The 21,464-nt window shown below is 40.8% G+C and overlaps 1 protein-coding gene across 1 annotated transcript in view; it reads left to right on the forward strand.

Annotated features, from left to right (window-relative positions):
* TMEM163 (transmembrane protein 163) overlaps positions 1 to 21,464 on the forward strand; it is a 275,356-nt gene that overhangs the window by 1,707 nt on the left and 252,185 nt on the right. Inside the window, exon 2 of the mRNA XM_004480181.5 lies at positions 3,940 to 4,059. Within this exon, the coding sequence (XP_004480238.2) occupies positions 3,940 to 4,059 (120 nt within the window). The remainder of the gene's footprint in view (positions 1 to 3,939; positions 4,060 to 21,464) is intronic.

Below are 21,464 nucleotides of genomic sequence, written 5' to 3' on the forward strand. Positions count from 1 at the left end.
ATCAGTTTTATTATAGGACATGTTAATTACCTTTCTCCCCTGCAACTAATAATGTAGGATTTAAACATTTTTTGTCTTGAAAGACAGCCCCAGAGTGAGCTTATTTTTGTAGCATTGCAGGGTCATCTGTGAAAGCTGTCCTATTTCTCCTCACCCCACAAAATGGTAGGGGAAGACATGCTGGGGTGAGTTAATATTTAGCATCATTTTGTAACTCATGCTCCAGTATAAAAAGCCCTTCTGAATTTGTTCCTAAGGTGACTTTTCACTGGTAAACTGAATTTCATTTTCTATTATATTACAGCATGAAAGAATTCACTGTCTGTTCATAAACCCGCACTGTGTATTGCATATCGCACACAGCCTCTCTGTTAGGATGAGTCCTGTCCTCCAAAGAACCCAATGTCGTATGGCACTGAGGGCTGAAAGTCCGTGTGACATTCTTTTGTTTGACCTCTTCCTTACTGTGGAGTTAATGATGAACAAGTTGATTTTATTAAATTTATCAGAAGGTTACCTGGGCAGGTTTATTATATTTTGTGCTTTCTTTTTTTTCTTCTACTTCTGGGATTACATCTTTCCAGTATTGATTTTTGCATTTCTTGGGCATGGTTCCAGTGCTGCTGCCTCTTTGCTAATGGTGGGAGATTTTGGGGAGGAGGAGACCTCAGCATTTGCCTGCTGTGTGTCTCTCCGTCATGCCTGGCTTGCTTTCTTTTGGGGCTTAAATAACTGTAGAGCATGGGGTTTGGATGCTGGGTACCCTGCATCTGTCCCTGTACCTGTATTTGGCATCCTCTTTTGTCCTGATTTGGGCCTGGGCTTTCAGGGTCCTTTCGCAGACTGCCTTTAAGTCAAATCAAAGGGTTGCTTTAAATCTAGCGTTTAGCGACTAGGAAGGCATTTTCCCCGTAGAAGTGATGTGAACTGTTTTCCAGAAACCTAGGTAGCTCAATATATCTGTAACTGCAGTGGTGTTTGCCTGAGCCGGTAGTTTAGGGAGTAGGAGTTCTGTGGTCCAAGAGGAACAGTTTCTTTTCCCACCTTCAGTGACTAAAGACACCCACAAGAAACATGCCAGGTTTGTCTTAGGTATTTCCCCTTTCCCTTTTAATAGCCACTCTTCTCCCCACAAGAGTTTTCCCACTATTCTGCCCCAAGCCTTAGACTCTTATATGCTGCATCATTTCCTACTACCTCCACCATCTAATGAAAATTCACCTTCCTTCATCTAAGCTTGACCAAATCTTAGGAGAAGGTATTTGGTATTAATTCATACCAGTATAGAAATGGCTGATAGTTTCACTCTCCCTGCAGATATTTGCATTTCCCAAAAGGGGATCATTCTTTCATCAATACAAACCTTATGCTTCCTGTTACCAACCCCTTACTGCAAATATGTGAAAATTGTGTGAGTTTTAGAAATTTGAATGTGGAGGTCCGCTGTGGGCAGGGAGGACCCAGCTCTGCTTGAGCATCCGAGGCCTGCCTTAGCTTCCCTTACTTCCTCTTTGAAGCACAGCTTCCTGAAAACGTTAGGAGTTCCTGCTGCATCCGTGGCTTATGAATGGGCCTCCACCCAACACGTGTGCAGTGGCGTATGGACCATTCATGCACAAGCTGGGTCTTTGTAGGTGGGGGGAGGCCAGCCTTCCTCATCATACTCTGCTTCTCTTGGAAGAGTAGAAAGTTCTTCTTGGTATTGACTATGTGTTTAGAAAGGAAAAGCAGAGGGGAACAAGCAAAGGTTGGAAAGAAATAGGAAAGTCCCTCCTTGAATAATCTTCCCTTTGCATTTACCCCCATTTAAAAATTTTTAATTGTAAAATCTCATGGGGGAGGTGCATACAGGAGAAGCTCTGGAGAAGAAGGACCAGCCCTATTGCTGAGAGGACCCAAGTGCCATCTTAGCAGAGGCAGCCCAGCCCAAGCTGGCTGTCACCTGAGACTCTTCCAAGCGTGAGCTGACCTGTGGGTGGGGCGAGGCCTGTCTAGTGGCCAGGACCAGGCATACTGTCAGAGCCAGTTGGCTTTGCAAGGAAAATAAGTGTAACGTGGCACAGTAGAAAACCCACATCATCGTTGGTCCACTTAGAAAATGAAGTCTACTCCTAAAAGGAACCTTGTTTTTTCCCTGCATGGGTAAACCTCTCGAGGTTGTTGCTGTCAAAATATCCAGCGAATGAACTGCTTATTTGAGTCAGTACTTAAATGTTTCAGCCTCCTAGACTCTTGAAAATCGATTGGCCAGGATGAAAGGGAGTTTATATCATTTGGGAAAAGGGACATGAATTATCGGGGGTGGGTAGGATCTGCTCATTTTAGGTTAAGGCCTTAACTGGTGAAAAAGGTGTTGAAAATTAGAGTGGAGTGGGGTGTTTTGTTTTTGGCAGCTAAGAAAGAAATAGACAAAGGGACATGCTTCATTTTAATTTGAAATCACTTTTCCTAGGACAGAATTGGTCAGGAGAGAGATTTTTTCTTTCTTTACCCTTATGCGTGTATTAAAGAAGGTTTGGGGAGACCTTTACAGGTAGGTGACGGAGATGGTGTTTTTTTTCCTACCTTTTGCAAATCTCATCTACCTGCTTTGATCCTATGTAAGCATTCAGATTTCAGTCACTTAAAATCTCTAAGTTGTGAACTGGGCTCACTAAGCAGCGTTCTTAGTCTGCTTAGGGAAGACATTTCTTCTTGCTTTGTTCAGAAATTGTTCAGGGATGCTTGAGTCTAGGAGCTGGAGAGTTTTAACAGGGTCCTCGTTACGATTGTTTGTAACAGGATCCAGTTTTTGGCAACCAGAGGCTTAATGTGATACCCATTCTATCAAATAGGGTGATGTTTTTTACTTGATGTGTAGGTGTGGTATGTCGCAAGCTGTGTGATATTTTACAAATGGGTGTCAGCTTAGATTACGAATTCCTTAATCTTTGGGAGCTGTTTTGAAGAAGCTATCCAACCTCCAAAAGGTTTATTGGTATAATAAACTCCTGTTAATGTAGAATATAAATGACTGAGAATTTGGTTTTCTATGCAACTAAGAAATGCCATATATGATCTTTTTTCAAGGGACAAGAAAAAAATATAAATTGAGATCATACTGAAGATGCTTTAGTCTTTGACCCAAGGCTTTTGAAGCTTGGACATTACTTTGAATTTCTTTTGTTGAAATTCAATGTTGAAAGGGTAGGAGGCAAAAATCAAACCTTTTTTACACCCTGGTCAACCTGGAAAGTTACCTTTAGTTGTAGCAAGTTCATACCACTGTAATATCAAAGAATTTTTTGACAATGTTTGACACAAGAGGATAGATTTTATAGAACTGAAAGAGGAGGGAAGAGAACATGGCATATAATTTGGCCCAGGGGCTCTTGTTGGTTGTCATTAAAGAGAAATGGTACTTCTCCTACAGTTAATTGTCTGGGGGAGCAGTGAAGTCATCTACAGTCATTGCTTTGGGCAAAACCCAGTCCACCAGTTGGGGCAGTGCTGGTAGATCAGCGCCCATCAGTGCCCTCATCAGAGGGGACTGGATGTCCAACCAAATGTGGGCTATTTGTGTTGTTTTCCTAATGGATGGGCCTTGTAAGTAGCAGTACTTTCCTGAGCTCAGCAGGTTAGTACAAGGGCAAAGGAACAACCTGGTGTGACATTTGAGGGAGCGGTGGGGTCTGCAGAGCTCTTTGAAAGAGGACAGCTGCTCATTACTGCACAGGAATATATGCCTCATATTGCCGGAGCGTATGATCTTTCAAGAGATTCTAGAAAGCTTGATTTTCATTTGAAATCTCCTAGTTGTTAAAACACAGCGTGGGCCAAACAAAACATTTCTGGCCCATGGGCCGTCAGTTTGCGATCCTCAGATAGGAAATTGTTGCTCTGGCTGTGGGTTTCTTAATAAGGAAATGCCTAACTTCCTGTTCTCCTTGTTTTCGCCAGGCTTACTAGAAAGCAGCACCCGACTGAAGCCTCATGAAGCCCAGAACTACAGAAAGAAGGCCTTGTGGGTCTCCTGGTTCTCCATCATCGTGACTCTGGCCCTTGCAGTAGCTGCTTTTAGTGAGTATCGGGACTCTTGCCGATCAATATGTGCTGGAGTTGCCCATTTATTCCCTAACTCCTGTGGGACGCTCTTTTGCTTTTAGTTGACTGTTATTGATGAGTTAATTTTTTTTTCAGATGGTTGGGCAACCAGGGTACTTACAAATTAGTAAAATGGCTTCTTTCCTGTGCAGAGGGAAGAGGTGGTTAAGTAGGAGAGATAGAAGAGGCCCTGGGAGTGCTGGCTCTCATCACTATGTGGATTTGAGCAAATAGACACTGGTTGCTAGCTGAATGGTGAAACCATTCTCGGGTGGAATGCCTTCAGCTTGGACTGACATGTGACAATATCCTTGAGATTTGTATTTTGAGCCTAATGTGACCAGATGAATGAAATATTACAGCACACCCTCTCCCTTTCCTGGATTTTTATCTATGTTTGGTTGGGAATAAAATAACATGCACATTTTAATGAAAGAAAAATGGCAGGGGAACCGATGTTGCTTAGCGGTTGAGCCCTGGTTTCCTAAATATGAGTTCCCGGGTTCAATCCCTGGTCCTGGTACCTAAAAAAACAAACAAAAGAAACAAATAGAAAACCAACCAAACAAAAAAACTGAACAATTTCAGCCCATGGATAATCCTCTTTGGGGGTCAGGAAGTATTATGGCATACATTTTTTCAGCTAACATCTGCAGCCTGTAATAATGTGCATGTGATATTTATTTTTATTAATTCTGCAGTGATTCACAAACCTAAGCAATGACATTCAGTATAGCTCTACCTCGGGAGAGATCATGGTGTTTTTTATGCTGGGGAAAAGAAGAATGTATCTTGAGCATTTTATGATTAATTTATTACCTTAACAGAAAGATCTATATTCTGAGTGACTTGTGTGACCTCAGAGTAGGGGAGGAAAGGGCTTTGTCTGCTGAAAGATGTGGCTGTATATCTGTATGTGTGTTGTTTAAAATTCTGTTCTGCAGTCTTGGACCTGCTGCTGGAAGTTGGTGTTGGTTCCCAAGAGGGAATATTAAAATTTGGCCAAATGTTCCCTGCAAACCTCAGCATATATTATTTGAAGCAATTTATATTGGAAATGTTGTACATATCTTGCCTCTAAAAAAGCCAACCATTTAGAAGCAGAGGGAAAGCATTTCAGGGTATAAACATTTACCAGGAGCCAGAAATCTAATCAAGAGGAATTCCGATTCCTGAAAATAGCTTCTTCCTCCCCTTGTTGCCCCCCACCCTTCCTTTATGCTGCACAAGATTAACAAACCAGATTGATGTCTCTGGAGGATAATTTGGCTATGGTGGCTGGTGGTGGACTCTGGATCAGACATCTTAATTTACATATGTAAAGAAAGAGTAGTGGAATGGAGGGAGGTGATTTGCAAACCAAAGAATGTTTATCCAGATATAACCATGTGCCTAATTACAGCTGCTAAGACTTTATCATATAGGTATTTGAATGGAGAGACCTGAATGTGAAGAAATATTGAGCAAGCCTCTCCTTTGGGAGAATGATTTTTCATTTGATATACTTGAGTTTCAATAATAGGGAAAAATTATGAGGAAATTTTGGTTTCACATGCTAATGCCTGATCAGTTGGGTTATCTTGAAAATAATGTTCCATTTCCTTAATGGGAAGAGATTGCTGTATAAAACATATGGAATCAGAGTCACGTTTTGTGAAAAGGATTTTCTTTTTTTCTTTTTTCCTCTATAGGGGCGATTTAATCCCTTTATTGTGGCAAGCATTTAATTTAAATCCTTTAACTTCTTGCCTACAAAATATTGACCTTGGCATATAATATCACAATCTGTGTTATTTTCTACAGTGCATTCAATTTATTACCAGCTTTTGACTTGTTCTGGTTTAGATAAACCAAAAAACGTAGAGACGGGTTTTATCTTTTCCCCACCTTAACTGTAAAGTAACTTTATTGTATTTGTGTTTATGTTTCGTATTTAAAACTCTTGAGGTAGTCTTGAGGTAGTTGTGTGTTGATAAGTTGTGTTGTTGGTTTTCACCCTTTAGTTTCCTTAATGTATTTGTAATATAAATATTTAAAATCCTGTCTAAAACATCAGTTACATGTTGACAGACTTTTGTACAATCCTTTTCATAGCTTCAAATTGAAATAAAATCAGTAAGGATTAATCAATATAAGCATACTTTAAAAGTTATGTTTAAATTAGTATCTAAAGGAAGACTGTACATTTCAGAAATTATGACAAATATGTATCTTTTAAAAGTGTCACCAGGAAACCCAGTCTTACTCTCCAGGGAGGTAGTTAACAGAGGGATGAGATGGGATGGTATTATCCAGCTAGATGAACCACTCTCCTATCCAGTAAAATTGTTGGGTTGAATCAATTTGTATTTTAAAGAGAATTGCTATAGAATTACTGTATTTGATGCTTTGGCGTGTCTGTGTGTGTGGAGGTGGGGAAAGGGGAATGATGATCATGCTGAAGGGAAGACAATTGTGTCTGTGGTCATGGCTTCTATCCACTGCTGGGTGAGAAACTATTTAGGGGCCAGAATAGCATCCTCCTTGTTTGGAATCAATACTTAAGATTGCTGAATGAGTAAGAGAGAGTGAGAAAATTTTTTTTTTTAGTCGAGTGGAAGGGAAATCTATCTTGGAAAATGATAAATTCCATTCTGAAGATCTATTTAGATGGCAGGCTTAGTCCTCATTTATTTTACAAACAGTTATGTAGAGTTTGAGCTAATTGGATTATCCTTTTGGCCATTTTCTCACTAAAGATAGTGTTTTGGTATTGTATCTACCATGGTACCAGTTGGAATTCCTGTCTTTACTTCCTTTGCTGCCATTTTCTATTTAATCTTCAACGATGGTTTTTAGCTCAGCGTCTTTTGAAGAAATACTGTTGCCTCTTTTGTGGAAATGAGAGTGATGGATATGTATAATTTTGGGGTTATCTCTTTTCTTTGTCAACTTCAAAAATTCCTATTTTTCTTTGTATGTGCTTTGTGGATGGAGGCTGTTATCCTTTACCATCTGTCACCTTCCAGGTAATCAGGTTCGGACTTTCTAATGATAAAATTAGCTTAGGTCACTAGTACTGAGTTACTGTCAGTTCTGCTTATGCATGTCAATAGTGTCATTCACATGTCTGGTACAGCTAGAAAAATTAGGTGGACTTTTAAAACTTGGGTCTTGAGTTTCATGTGCTTTGAAAAGAATATGAACTATTTTTGAGACTACTTGGTAATATAGGGATTTCAGACCTGGTAAAATGCTGATATAAAACCAGATGGTAATGCATCTTGAACATTTCAGAGAGAGCCTTAGTTTGATTTTAAAATTGCTTCTGTTTATGATTGGTAGGCAGCATGAAAAATGGCATTCCTGTTCTGACCAAATGTTTTTTTTTAAAAAGTCTGTTTTAATAATGAGGCTAAAAAGAGAACAGAAATTCTGTTTTAGAATGCAGGGTTTGACATCATTGATGTCTACATTAGAATGATTTAGGGAAATGCATTCTGACTTTGTTTTTGAGGTTTGAATAAGTGCTAGTTAATTTTTAGGCACTCAGTATATGTTCTGTGGGAAATGAAGATATATTTGAAATCTTCTCAGGGGAAAACCTTTCCTAAGCTCCATTAAAAAAAGAAAAGTATAGTCTAAGCCCAGATCTTCTCAGAAAAAGCTCACTCAAAAGTTTAGAGAATTGGTAGGTTTAAGAAGTAGATTTAAGAATTAGAAAATTCTCTAAAAGGGATTTTCTTTTTGTATATGGGGGTTTTATAATAAATCACTTGATTTCAGTGTAAATTCTTGACTTTAAAAAGAGTAGAAAATGTACATCCATCCTTTTCATCTTTTAAATTGCAAGGCCAAGAATTGGGAGGCAGATAAAATGAAATTGCATGGCCCTTCTAAGAAACTCAGTGAAAATGTCTGGGAACTTTCTGTTCTGTCAGCAGATGCGTTTCCATCACAGCTGATGGAAAAGTTATGAGACCTTCCAGGGGCTTTCGGGTGCCTGGACAGTAAAGTGCATGTGGTCCGAAAGGCTTACACTGGTCCCCATTCTCAGACACCCCCGCCTTCTCCTCAGGACGGCAGGGCACGTTCTTCCGCTGCCCTGACCTTCTCACGGGTCTCCTCCTGGCTGCCTCCTCTTCACAGGTCACCTCCTCAGCGTGGCCTCACCACCCACGTGGTCTCCCCTCGCCAGAGGAGTTTTGCCCCGTCGTGTTGTACATTGTCTGCATCGCAGTTCTTCCTCTGCCCACCCCGCCTCATTAGTTGAGGATCTGTGCCATCCTCGACTCAGGCGCACCGGGTCTCTAAGAGCTTCTGCCCTGAAATACTTCAGGGAACCAAAGGCTTAAACATGCAGCTTCAAATCTCTTTTTTAAAAATTTTTTTTATTTTTTAAAATCTTATTTATTTATTTATTTATTTATTTCTCTCCCCTCCCCCCTGCCCTGGTTGTCTGTTCTCTGTATCTATTTGCTGCGTCTTCTTTGTGCGCTTCTGTTGTTGTCAGTGGCACGGGAATCTGTGTTTCTTTTTGTTGCGTCATCTTGCTGTCTCAGTTCTCCGTGTGTGCAGCACCATTCCTGGGCAGGCTGCACTTTCTTTTGCGCTGGGCGGCTCTCCTTACGGGGGCGCACTCCTTGCGCGTGGGGCTCCCCTACGAGGGGGACACCCCTGCGTGGCAGGGCACTCCCTGCGTGCATCAGCACTGCGCATGGGCCAGCTGCACACGGGTCAAGGAGGCCCGGGGTTTAAACCATGGGCCTCCCATGTGATAGACGGACGCCCTAACCACTGGGCCAAGTCTGCTGCCCAAATCTCCTCTTAGAACTCATTTTTATTGGTAAAAGCAGTGTATGTACAATGTAAGAATTCATGGGACCAAAGGCGCACAGGGCTCGTGTCTGTCCCATGCCAACCCCCCTCTCCTAGTTCTTGCTCCCCACGCCTCCTGCGTGCTTCGCATTTTCTGAGCACGTGCGCACCTTCTGCTCGCCACTTAGGCTGGGTGTGCCGTCTCATCCCTGCTGCTCCTTTAAACCACAGGGGCCTCTTCCAGCTACGGTTTCTGAGGTTTTGCCTGCAGTGAGCCGGTGGCGCAGCGGGGGATGTGGGCAGGAAGTCTGTGAGCCACATCCTGGCGCTGTAACTTGCTCCCCTGAAGCGTGCTCCCTGTTTGATAGCCCCGGATGCTGCTTCCTAGAGGTAGGAGCCGGGCGAGGGACCGCAGGGGTGCGGTTTTCTGAGGTCATGGCAGCAGAGGCCCGCCTGCCACCCCAGAACACGGAGGATTTTAGTCAGGCCCTTTTGCGCACCCCAAGGAGGTCGCTCGTGATCTCGCCCCGTCTTCCTGGGTGGACCCAGCTAACCCGTCTCCTCTAGCCCCCAAATACGGCTTCTGGTCCCCTGTGTGCCATGTCCTGCCCTTTGTCTCCATGCCCACACACCTCTTCCTTTGGTCTCAAATACCCTCTGTTCCTGATCCCTACCCTTTCCTCTAGCTAAGTTTTATTTATCCCTCAAAATGCAGATCTTCCGGGAAGGCTTCCCTGGCCTTCTAGGCTGGTTTAAATATCCCTTTGTTTCCCATAGCCCCAGAGGCAGAACCTTGATGCCCCATACGTGAGTCATTGTGTGGTTGCTTTCTGCAATAACGAAGTCAAGGCAGGGCTTGTACGCACAGACCTTGGTCGAATTCCACACTGGCTGAATTACCTCTCCCTGCCCAGTCCATGGGGGTTCCTGCAGGTTAAGGATGCATGTTTGCAGGTAAAGACCCAGGACAAAGGAATAGCAGCTTTTTTTCTTTCTTTCTGTGAATAGAAACAAGGCGAAAGGCTGCAACTTGGATGCTTGCAACTTTGTAAATAGCTTGGCCACAGGAGCCCATCTTCCTCTGCCCGCACCTGTCCACTCTCCCTCTCTCCCCTCTCCCGCTCCTCTTCTTGGACCAACAAATCCAGGGTTCTGCCGAGAGGGCCTCCTTGGCGCTGTTAGAAGAGCACATCTTCCTGAGTCTCCACACTCACAACCAGCTGCTGTTTGTAAGTGGGAGTGGAGGAGGGGTCTCTGCAGCTGCTGGCAGGTTCGGCTGCCCTTCTCTGTGCATTCTGCACGCAGACTTTAATTAAAAGTATGGCTGGGGTGCATTAACATGAGAGTGTCCTTGTAGCAGAGCCATGGCTACGTCCCAGGGGAGCTGGGCTGTGAGCCCCAGCTGGACTCATCAGGCCTGGGACGGTGGGGGAGGAGGGGGTAGGGGTGGGGGTGGGGGTGGAATCCCCTCTCCTCCTTGCTTGTGCCCTGGGCTCTCTCCTAGGAAATTGGCAAGCACCCCTTGGGAAAATTGAGGATTTTCCCATTGTCTCTTGGTTTCTTTCCAGTCATGTTATCCGTTTGGATGAGAGGCCTTTCTGGTCTGGTTATATTCCAGGGCTGGTATTTGGTTGTTTGAAGGTGTGTGTCTGATGTAGCTGCTCCTGGACCGGAGGTGATCCCCCGTTACCCTGTTCTGTGGGCTGAGAGGCTAAGTCCTGGATGTGGTGGAAGAAACAGATGGAGGGTGGCATGGCGCTCCCCCCACTCCCCAGTAAAGGAACCTGTTGCTCACTTTTGCCCATCTTCTGGGCATCAGGCCTTCCTGTCGGTTAACGTGTTCACCCAGCCCTTGGTCGGTGCTGTCAGTAAGGCACGGCTGCTGTGCTCAGTGGCATCGGGACATCACCAAGCAGAACCAACTGCCCCCTGAGAGCTCAGGTCTAAGTAGGAAGGTGAGCTCTTTAGACATAAGAGTAGATGCAAGAGGGTAGGTGAGGTAACCTGAAACAGACGAGCAGGGATGCTGGATAAAGGGCATCATGGACTCAGAATAGGGCAGTCTACCAGCTCCTAAGAGCCCTCTTTCCCCAAAAGAATGGAATGAAAACAAGAGTTCCCAGCACAGAAGCTAAGACTGCTGGAGTGGGATTGGGGGAAGGTTCTGGTCGCAGTAAGAGGGGCTTAGGTTATGATGTCCGCACAGGGATGGCACACAGTTTTGAGCAGCACCCCAGCAGATGGAGGAAACAAAGGTCCCAGCAGGAAGTAGATGCTATAAGGACCTTACCCATCAGCTCAGGAGGACAGTGATGGGAGCTTGCCTGTCTCCTCATGGTTCTGTGCGGGGTGGGCATGGGGGAGCCTTTCACTAGAATTCATAACCGTGAAACAGACCTCAAATCAGTTTGTGTTTGGAATTTTCATAAGTTGAGTCCTTGAGACTCTCAGATTTACTGCAGGTGGCGGTGGGGGGTGCTCAGGAATGACAGCTGTAAGAGCAAGGGAAGCAGGATTGGGTGGAGGAGAAGTCACATTTCAGTGCTGGTGCCTCAGAGGCTTATCCCATGGGGAGCTTGGAAACTGGGATGGCTCTTCAGAGTTCCAATTAAGGAAACAAGGATGGACCACCACTGGTGTGGGCTACCCAGGGTGGGGCTGTAACCTTGGGGAGGGGGGGCGGCAGAGCTTCTTGTATTAGTGGGCCATTCCTGGGGGGGAATGAGTGCTGAGATGCTAACGGGGGACTCAGAAGCACACTCTGCTGTCAGCTATAGAAGTGTATACCACTCCTTTAGTCTGGGAAACCTCAAGCTCAGAAATTAGTGTGGACATCGTCCTAGGTTGTAAGTACCCTTGCAGCTTCTGAAAGAAGCAAGTGTGAGACCGTGTTTTAGTTTGCCAAGGGCTGCCAATGCAAAGTACCGGAAATCCGTTGGCTTTTAGAAAGGGGATTTGTTTGGGATAACAGCTTACAGTTACAAGGTGATGAAAAATCCAAATTGAGGCATCATCAGAGATGCTTTCTCGCCAAAGTCAGCTGTTGTTGTTCCTGGCGTGTTGCCACATGGTGTAGCAAGATGGCTGCTGATCTCTGCTGGGGTTCCTCCTTCCCCTCCAAGCTGCCTTTCTCAGGCTCAGGTGCTCTGCTTTCTGCTTGCTGCAGGTGGGCATGGGGCTGGCCTCTTAGGCCATTATATCAGTCAATGCTATTACACTTTCTTCCCAAATCCAGTTGCAAGATAACAGGCAAAGGGCTCATCTCTCCCTGAGGCCTTAGCTGGTTGAGCCTTGTTTCTGTCACATGGCAGGATCAAAAATGACAGCGCCCTCTCTTCCTGTGTCTGTTTGAAGAGTGTCCATTTGTATCAGACCCAGAAAGGGGGTGGGGGCTCAACCGGAGTCCTGCCCCACTGACGTAGTCCATTGAAAAGCTCTACAGCAATCCTAACAGGTAGTCTAATCAAAGGTCCCGGAATTGAATTTAATGCAGTCAAAGGATATCACCTCCGGAGGAATAGATTAGTTTACTCACATGATCTTTCTCTCTTTAGAGTCATAAAATAAGCTCAAACTGCCACAGACCTCAACCAAGGCCCAGTGGGGTCCCGTGGATGAAGCCCTAGCAAACATGAGGTCATAATACACCATGAAAAAGCCTTGGAGCAAAGGGTCCATCTTATTGAGAGTCATACAAAGCATGATCAGAACTTGAATTTCAGATGAGAGAATTATCTGACAGAATCTGTCAAGTAAATATGTTTAATGTGAACAGATAATCATGAACATATCAAACACATGAAAGGAAAGGCATTGAAAATAGCACTTGGAAAATAAATATATTTTTACTATTTTTATTGAAGCTATAACATGTATACAATTCTAAAAGGGTTAAGGGCTACTGTAGTCCCCCATTCTTTCTTGGCCCCCTTCCAGAAACCACTTTTACCTTTTACCTCTTCTGGCTGATTTTTTAATGAACTTACATATGTATAAATAGTAGGCTTATTAATAAGGCTAACTCCTGGCTTTTTTTTTTCTTCTTCAAGTTTTGGTATTAATTGTCTCCACATCATGGGAAAAGATAATTTAACTCCTTTATCCTCCTTCTGGCCCCACACAAACATGTTGACTTTCTGAATTTCCATCCCTGCATAATTATTACGGTTTGAATTACTATGACTGTATAAATCCTGCTTACTCAGCCATATAGTAAAGTATGATTGCTTCTCACTTCTTACACTACTTTTATTTTCTCTGGGTTTAATATTTGTCTTGTTTATTCCTATGCTGGCTTTTCTAATTCAGTACTTCTATTCCAACCTCAAATTCTCTGAGATATTTTCAGATGCATAGGTAATTCTATCAGTTTCTTCTTCTTCAAGAAATCTCTCGTGGAGCCATTTGACCTTCTCTAATCCTTCTGGTTGTCCTTTCTCTCTGATGCACAGCTGTCATCCCTAGGTCACCCTTCTCTACCTTACTTCTCTCCCCTGGGCTTCAAGTCCACCTTCATTAATGACTTTGACCGCTATCCAGCCAACCTCAGAGACTTCTGCACCTGTGCCGACATCTATCGGGTGCCCCTTGCCTTCAAATGGAGGAAGATGCTGTCCTAGATCTGGGCCCCAGAGATGCCACCTCTGCCCCAGGACAAGTGGGCTCCCCAGCATCACCGTACAACAGCATTCTGATTACTTCCCCGGTCAGGGGGCTAGACAGCCAAGGCGTGATGCCTCTCCTTTACCCTTTTCACACCTGCTGTCCCTGGGTATCCTAGGGGGACAAACACCTGCCAGTTTGAGTCCCTTGCGGGAAAGAAGATGGGAAGCTCTTCAGCTGAGAGATGGTTCCTAAATGTCTAATTGCTTGAGATGTTCTGAATGCAAAAAAAAAATTACTGTGGACACCATGTTTTTCACTTTCCTGGATACCCACTTTTTGGGGGAGCACGTCTTCTGCTAGCTCCCTAGGAAAAGGCACATGGGAGGTGAATTTTTCGATCCACGTAATGCCTGAAATGTCTTTTACTATATTCTGACACTTGATTGATGGCTGAATAGAGAATTCTCAGTAGGAAATAATGTTCCTTAAACGTTTTGAAGGGTTTCCTCCTTTGAATTCCCTGCTTTGTAGTGAAGTCCTAAGCTGTTCTGAATCCTAAACTTTTGCATGAGATTTGCCATGGTGGGGGTCTTTTTCATCTCTTTATGCCCCTACTTTCTATCTTGTCTTTTTGATCTGCTTTCTGGGAAATTTTCTCATTTTTGTTTCTTCTATCAAGTTTTTTTTTCTTCCAAATTCTCAGACTGTTCCTTTTAAAAATCACCCAACTCCTGTCTTAGCTTGTCAGGGTTGCTATTAGTGTACACACTGGTTGGCTTAGTAATAATTGGCTCATGGTTTGGGAGGCTAGAAGCCTAAAATCAAGGCACTGGCAAGATGATGCTTTCTCCTTGAAGTCTGTTGTGTTGTGGTGCTGGCTTGCTGCAATCTTTGGGGTTCCTTGGTTTGCATCTCTGCCTCCCACCACATGCGAGCTCCTCTTCTTGTATCTTCTACTCTGTTTTCTGCTAACTTCTAGCTTCTCATGGATTTCTATGACTTTTGGCTTTAAGGCCTGCCGTAATATGGATTATGGTCTACTCTGATTCAGTTCAGTTACCTAAATAGGATCTTGTTTAGATCCTATTCACAGATGAGTCCACACCTTAATGGAAAAGATATCTTCAAATGTTCCTATTTACAATTGGGTTCATATACACAAGAATGTAGATTGCGTTAATATGTGTTTTTTTTGGGTGGTGGTGCATGATTCAGTCGCCAAAAGTCAACCCTCTGGACCCCAAAAAGACATGTTTTTTTTTTCCACATACAAAATACATTCACCCCATCTCAATATCCCAAAAATCTTTAACCATTTCAGTAGCAAGTCTGTACAAACGCATCAAAATCAGTTATGGGTGTGGTCCACATTGTGGCAAAATTCCTCTGTGGACCTTGGGATCTAGAAAACAAGTTCTCTGTTACTTTATAACAAGTATCACCTTTTCTCCAGTTTCCAATAACATGTCATTTCCAAGACCTCATTGAAGCAACATTCTACCAACATTCAGTTCAAAGCAGTCTAGCCTTTTTTTTCAGGATCCTCAAAATTCCAAAAGCCTATTCTATGTTTTTAGGTATTGTGATAACAGCACTCCAGAGCCCCACTTCCTGGTACAAATATCTGTATTTGAGTTTTCCAGAGAAACGGAACTGGCAGGATTCTCTCTGTGTGTATGTGTGTGCAGGTGTATTTGTGTGTTTATATTTGAATAAAGAGATTTATTACGGAAATTGGCTCATGGGGCTGTGGGGGGCTAGCAAGTTTGAATTCCATAGGACTGGCAAGTCTAAATTCTGTATGGTAGGATGTAAACTGGAAACTCATAAAGGTGAAGTTGAATTCCCCAAGGGAAGGTGGCTGCCTGAAGTAGAGGCAGAAATTCTTTCTGACTTCTGAAATCCTCAGTCCTGGTTTTTAAGACCTCTATCTGATTGAAGAGGAGACTCCCCACATTGCTGAGAGCAATCTCCTTTCTTGATTATAGATACAATTAACTGGTTATAGATGCAAATCCATCTATGAAATACCCTTATATTAATAATCAGGCCAGTATTTGCTTCATAAAGAATCTGACACAATCACCCACTTAAGGTGACACATTTAATTAACCATCGCGTTTGTTTTATGGTTCTTGTTTATAGATCTTTTATTTCTCTGAGGGTGTTAGTTATAGCTAAGAAAAAACATCTTTTTCCTGAGCTGTCTTCCTTTAAGTTGCTTCCTACCTTCTCCATTTGCTTTGGGCTCATCTTTCATATTGGGGGAGGAATCCTGTGAGTGGCAATCCTTGGTTGTCTGATCATACTATGAGTGGGTGATGAAGTTGCTGACTGGGTGCTCTGGGCACAGGGTGACATAGTTGGGTCATTTTGTTAGGTACCCCTCAGTTTAACACTTCAGTTCCTTCTTCTTGAGCCCTACAAGCTATCCAGTGAAGGGTCTTCTGTCTTCTGGAGGGCAAATGCCTGGCTGCCTGAATTTTATGAGCTGAGTTGGGGATGAGGGTTGAAATGTCAGCCATTGTGTCTGAAAATGTTGACTTGGTTCCTCACTTTCAGTTTGATTACCCCACCTTTGGTTAAGTCTGGTGTCCCCTAAGAAGAGACTGTTGTAGTCTCTTCAGAGAACAAATCTCGAGTCATTTGACAGGAGTGTGACAGGCTATCACACTTCTCTGCAGAGTTGGGGAGGGAATCTGGCAATCTTACTGCTTTTTAAATAGGATTTGAACCAATCTCCGTCATTTCAGTCTTCTGTTTATTACGTTGTCCTGCAATTCTTGTGTGTGGGTGTTGCCTTTTTGCTTTCTCATTGCCATCTTAGACATTTGCTTTCTCTCTTCTGTCAAATCAATTACCAATTACCCAAGCTTTAAATTTTTTTTATTATGATAACATAGATACAATATAAAATTCCTCATTTTAACCACTTTCCAGTATACAGTTCAATGGTATTAACTACATTCACAGTGTTGTGGTACTGTAACCATCACCCATTACCAAAACGTTTTCAAAACCCCAAAAAGAACTTTTTACCTATTAAACAATAGCTCCCCATTCCCATTGTCATTCCCCACCCCTGCCCCCAGTCCCCATTCTCTGAATCTACTTTCTGTCTTGATGAATTAGCATATTCTAGGTATTTCATGTAAGTGGAATCATAAAATAGCTATCCTTTTGTGTCTGGCTTATTTCACCCAACATTAAGTCTTCAGAGTTCATCCATGTTATAGCATGTATCAGAATTTTGTTCCTTTTTATAGTTGAATAATATAACTTTGTATACCACATTTTGTCAGTGGCACCGGGAATCTTTGTCTCTTTTTGTTGCGTTATCTTGCTGCATCAGTTCTCCGTGTGTGTGGTGGCACTCCTGGGCAGGCTGGACTTTTTTTTGCACTGGACATTTCTCCTTACAGGGTGCACTCTTTGTGCGTGGGGCTGCCCTAAGTGGGGGACACCCTTGCGTGGCATGGCACTCCTTGTGCGCATCAGCACTGCACATAGGCCAGCTCCACATGGGTCAAGGAGGTCCTGGGTTTGAACCGTGGACCTCCCATGTCATAGGTGGATGCTCTATCCGTTGAGCCAAGTCTGCTTTCCTCCTTGCCCTTTTTAAAATTCGATTGTATGTCATTTTATTGATGAATTGTAGGATTTTTAAAATATCTTTTGGCTATTAAAATCTTATCAGATATATTATTCCCAAAGATTTTTATCCTTGGTTAAATTTATTCCTAGATATTTTATTCTTTTAGTTGTTATTGTGAATGGGATTATTTTCTTAATTTCCTTTTCAGATTGTGCATTTTTGGTGTATAGAAACACAACTGATATTTGAGTGTTGATCTTGTACCCTGCCCCTTTGCTGACTACACTTATTAACTATAGTTTTCTTATAGAAGCTTTAGGATTTTCTATATAAAGGATCATGACACCTATGAAATTGATAGTTTTATGTCTTTCTTTTCCAATTTTGATGCCCTTTATTTATGTTTCTTGTCTAATTTTTTCTGGCTAGAACTTCCAGTAAAATGTTGAATAGCAGTGGTAAAAGTGGGGCATCCTTCTCTTGTACTGTAATTAGAGGGAAAGCTTTCAGTATTTCACCGTTCACTATATTAGCTGTGGGGTTTTCATATTTGCCTTCTCTCATGTTGAGGACATTTCTTTCTGTTCCTAGTTTTCTTCATGTTTCTATCAAGAAATGGTATTGGATTTTGTCAAATGGCTTTTTTTTTTTTTTTGCATCGTTTGCCATAATCTTTGTTTTTTCCTTCATTTTATTAATTGATTTTCTTATGTTGAACCATCCTTGCATTCCTGGTATAAATTCTACTTGAAGAGTTTGAGAAGGATTGGTTTTAATTCTTCTTTGAATCTTCAGTAAAATTCACCAGAGAAGACATATGGTCCTGGACCTTTTTTTTAATTAGAGGTTTTTGATTATTGAGTCAAATTTATTATTATTGTTATTATTTTTATTGGTCTGTTGAGATTTATTTCTTCTTGAGTCAGTTTAGGTAATTTGCGTTTTGAGGAATTTGCCCATTTCATCTTTGTTTTCTAATTTGTCAGTGTGCAGTTGTTCACAGTATCATCTTCTAATCCTTTTTATTTTTGTACTCTTGGTAGCAATAGCTCCTCCTTTGAGTTATGATTTTAGTTATTTACATCCTCTCTCTTTGTCTTCACCAATTTAGCTAAAGGTTTATTGATTTTATTGATCTTCTCATAGAACCAACTTTTGATTTTGTTGATTTTTTTCTTGTTTTACTCTCTATTTCATTTACCTCCACTCTAATCTTAATTATTCCTTCTTTTTGCTCACTGTGGGTTGACTTTGTTCTTATTTTTCTAGTTACTCCAAATGTGAACTTGGATTCCTGATTTGAGATCTTTTGTAATCTAAGCATTTACAGCTGTAAATTTCCTCTGAGCACTGAGTTTTGGTATTTGTGTTTCATTTTCGTTTATCTCAAATATTTCCTATTTTTCCTTGTGCTTTCTTCCTTGAGCCATGTGTTTAATTTGCACATATTTTTTAATTTTCCAGTTTTCCTCTTGATACTGATTTCTAGCTTCATTCCATTGTTGTCAGAGAAGGTGCATTGTATGATTTAAATCTTGTAAAATGTATTAAGACTTAATTTGTGCCCTAATATGTGATCTAGCCTGGATAGTGATCCATGTATTCTCCTTTTCTAGAGGAAAGTGTAGTCTCCTATTATTATAGGTATAGGTAAAGTATGCTATACATGTCTGATAGATTTGGTTGGTGTACAGTATTGCTTATATTCTCTATTTGGTTCTCTTATTGATCTTTTGTCTGGATATTCTGTCCATTATTAATAATGGTGTATTGAAATCTCCTTTTAATGTAGAACCTTTTATTTCTCTCTTCAAGTCTGTCAATATTAGCTTCATATATTTTGGACTTTGTTGTTAGTTGCATGTATGTTTATAATTGCTATATCTTGTAAATGACTGGACTCTTTCCTCAATATATAGTATCTTTCTTTGTCCCAGTAAACAGTTTTGACCTAAAATCTATTTTGCCTGATATTAGTATAGCTACCCTGGCTTTCTTTGTAACTATTTACGTGGAATATTTTTCACATCCATTCAGTTTCAACCTATTTGCATATTTGAATTTAAGGTGAGTCTCTGGTAAACATTTTATAATTGTGTTGTGCTTTGTTATCCATTCTTCCAGTCTCTGCCTTTAGAATGGTGGCTTCATACATTTATACATAGAATAACTATTGACAATGCAGAACTTCTGCCATTTTGCTTTTTGTTTTTTGTAAGTCTTATATCTTTTTTGTCCCTCAATTCTTTCATTACTGCTGAGGATTGTATTTAGTTGATATTTTTTAGTGTACCATTTATAATCCCTTCTTGTATTCTTCTGTGCATATTTCTTAAGATCTTTTTTTTTTTGTGTGATTACTATGGGGTTTAAAGTTAGTATCTTAAATCTAAAACAATCTGTTTGGTTTGAAACCAACTTAATTTCACAATAAATATACACAAACTGTATTCCTATATGCCTCAGACCTCCCCTCTTTTATGTTGTTCTTGTCACAAATTATATCCTTATACATTGGGTTTCTAAAACCACCAATTTATCATTAAACATTATGCAGAATGTGGAGTTACAAACCAAAACTACATTGGTATTGACGTTTATATTTACCCATGTTGTCACCATTTCTGGAGATCTTTATTTCTTCAAATGGCTTTAAGCTAGTGCCTGGTGTCCTTCCTTTCAACCTGAAGAACTCTGTTAGCATTGCTTGGAGGGCAGGTCTAGTGGTGATGATTTCTTTGAACTTTTGTTTTATCTAGGAATATTTTAATCTCTCCCTCATTTCTGTAGGACAGTTTTGCCTGATATAGAATTTGGTTGGCAGTTTTTTCTTTTAGTAGTTTAAACACATCATCTCAAACACAAAACTCAATTGTGTCTTATATAATAGCCACACAGAAATATAATTTTTAAGTTTCTTAATGATATTTCTTCTATTAAGAAAACAAAAGGAATAAATCTATGTAAAATTCCTTAATAGAGGAAGTTATAAAATGCTATTAAAATTCATAAAATAAGATTTGCATAAAGAGATAAATCCAGTGTTTATGATTGGGAAGACAATATAAAAATAAAGATGTTAGATTAACCTAAATTCCTACACACAAAAATTCCAGTAGTTTCTTTTTAATAAATTTGTAAAGCTCCACAATTTCTATGGAGGAATAAAGAGCTAAGAGTAGTGAAAATGATTTTCAAAAACAAGATGCAGGTACTTGTCAAAACTTTTAAAACTTGAGCAGTTGAGATTGTGATATTGGTAAATAGAAAATAAACTAAGGAAACTGAACAGGGAGTCCAGAAATACATTTATAGAGATTTGATATTTAACAGAAGATATATCACATCAGGGGGGGAAATAATGATACTTGGACAGTTGACTGTCTACATGGAAGAAATGAAAATAACTCTCTACTTTCCACTATATACAAATAGACATTTCAAATGAATTAAGAATCTATACCTGAAAAGCAGGAATTAAACATTTAGGTGAAAATATGAGAATATTCGTAAGACCTGGGAGTAAAGTAAGAGTTTTTATTTAAGACACAGAAAATAACAAACTATGTAGGAAAACATTAACAAATTTAATGACAGCAGAGTAAAAACTTTGTGTATCAGAAAACACCACATAAAGTAAGAGATATAGACTGTGAGGATTTTTTACAAAGTTCTGTTCATTAAATGTGTTCAAGGAGATATATGAAATCATTCATAGTACTTTTATTTCTAATAGCAGGAAACTAGGTGGAAGAGAGACGTTGACATGAGAATTGATGAAGAAATTACAATGTCTATACAGTGGCTCTATTTGTAGCAGTGGTGTTCAGCTTTATTAGATCCAATGTACCCTTTTTAAAACCAATATTTTATCGTACCATTTTATTATGTTAAAATGAAGGTCCATTTATACGCAAGGCTTAAAATGGTATTATATTCTAAAAGTAATACAAAAGAAATAAAAGGAAGGTAATTTTGAAGAGAAGCATGCATATTTGAATATATAAATACATAACATACTAATAGATATAAATAAGTAGTTGCTTATACTTCCATATCATGAATATGTTTCAATCTTAGGTAAGACAATAATCATACTCTATTTTTGACATTTTCATTTGTATAACATTTTGAAATGAGAGCTAAATAGGTATGTGGGTATGCAGATGTAGAATCATGAATGTAATAACTACAAAAACAGACTGATACAAGTGTTTCGTATTGTGTCTTGAATACCTTGAGTGCAGTTACCATTGGTGACCTAATTTTTTGGAATTGGTTTATAACTCTATAAGGAGAGCCGCCCAGCGTGAAAGAAAGTGCAGCCTGCCCAGGAATGTTGCTGCACACACGGAGAACTGACACAACAAGATGACGCAACAAA

The sequence above is a fragment of the Dasypus novemcinctus genome, chromosome 7, assembly GCF_030445035.2.
Source record: "Dasypus novemcinctus isolate mDasNov1 chromosome 7, mDasNov1.1.hap2, whole genome shotgun sequence".
Taxonomy (NCBI): Eukaryota; Metazoa; Chordata; class Mammalia; order Cingulata; family Dasypodidae; genus Dasypus; species Dasypus novemcinctus.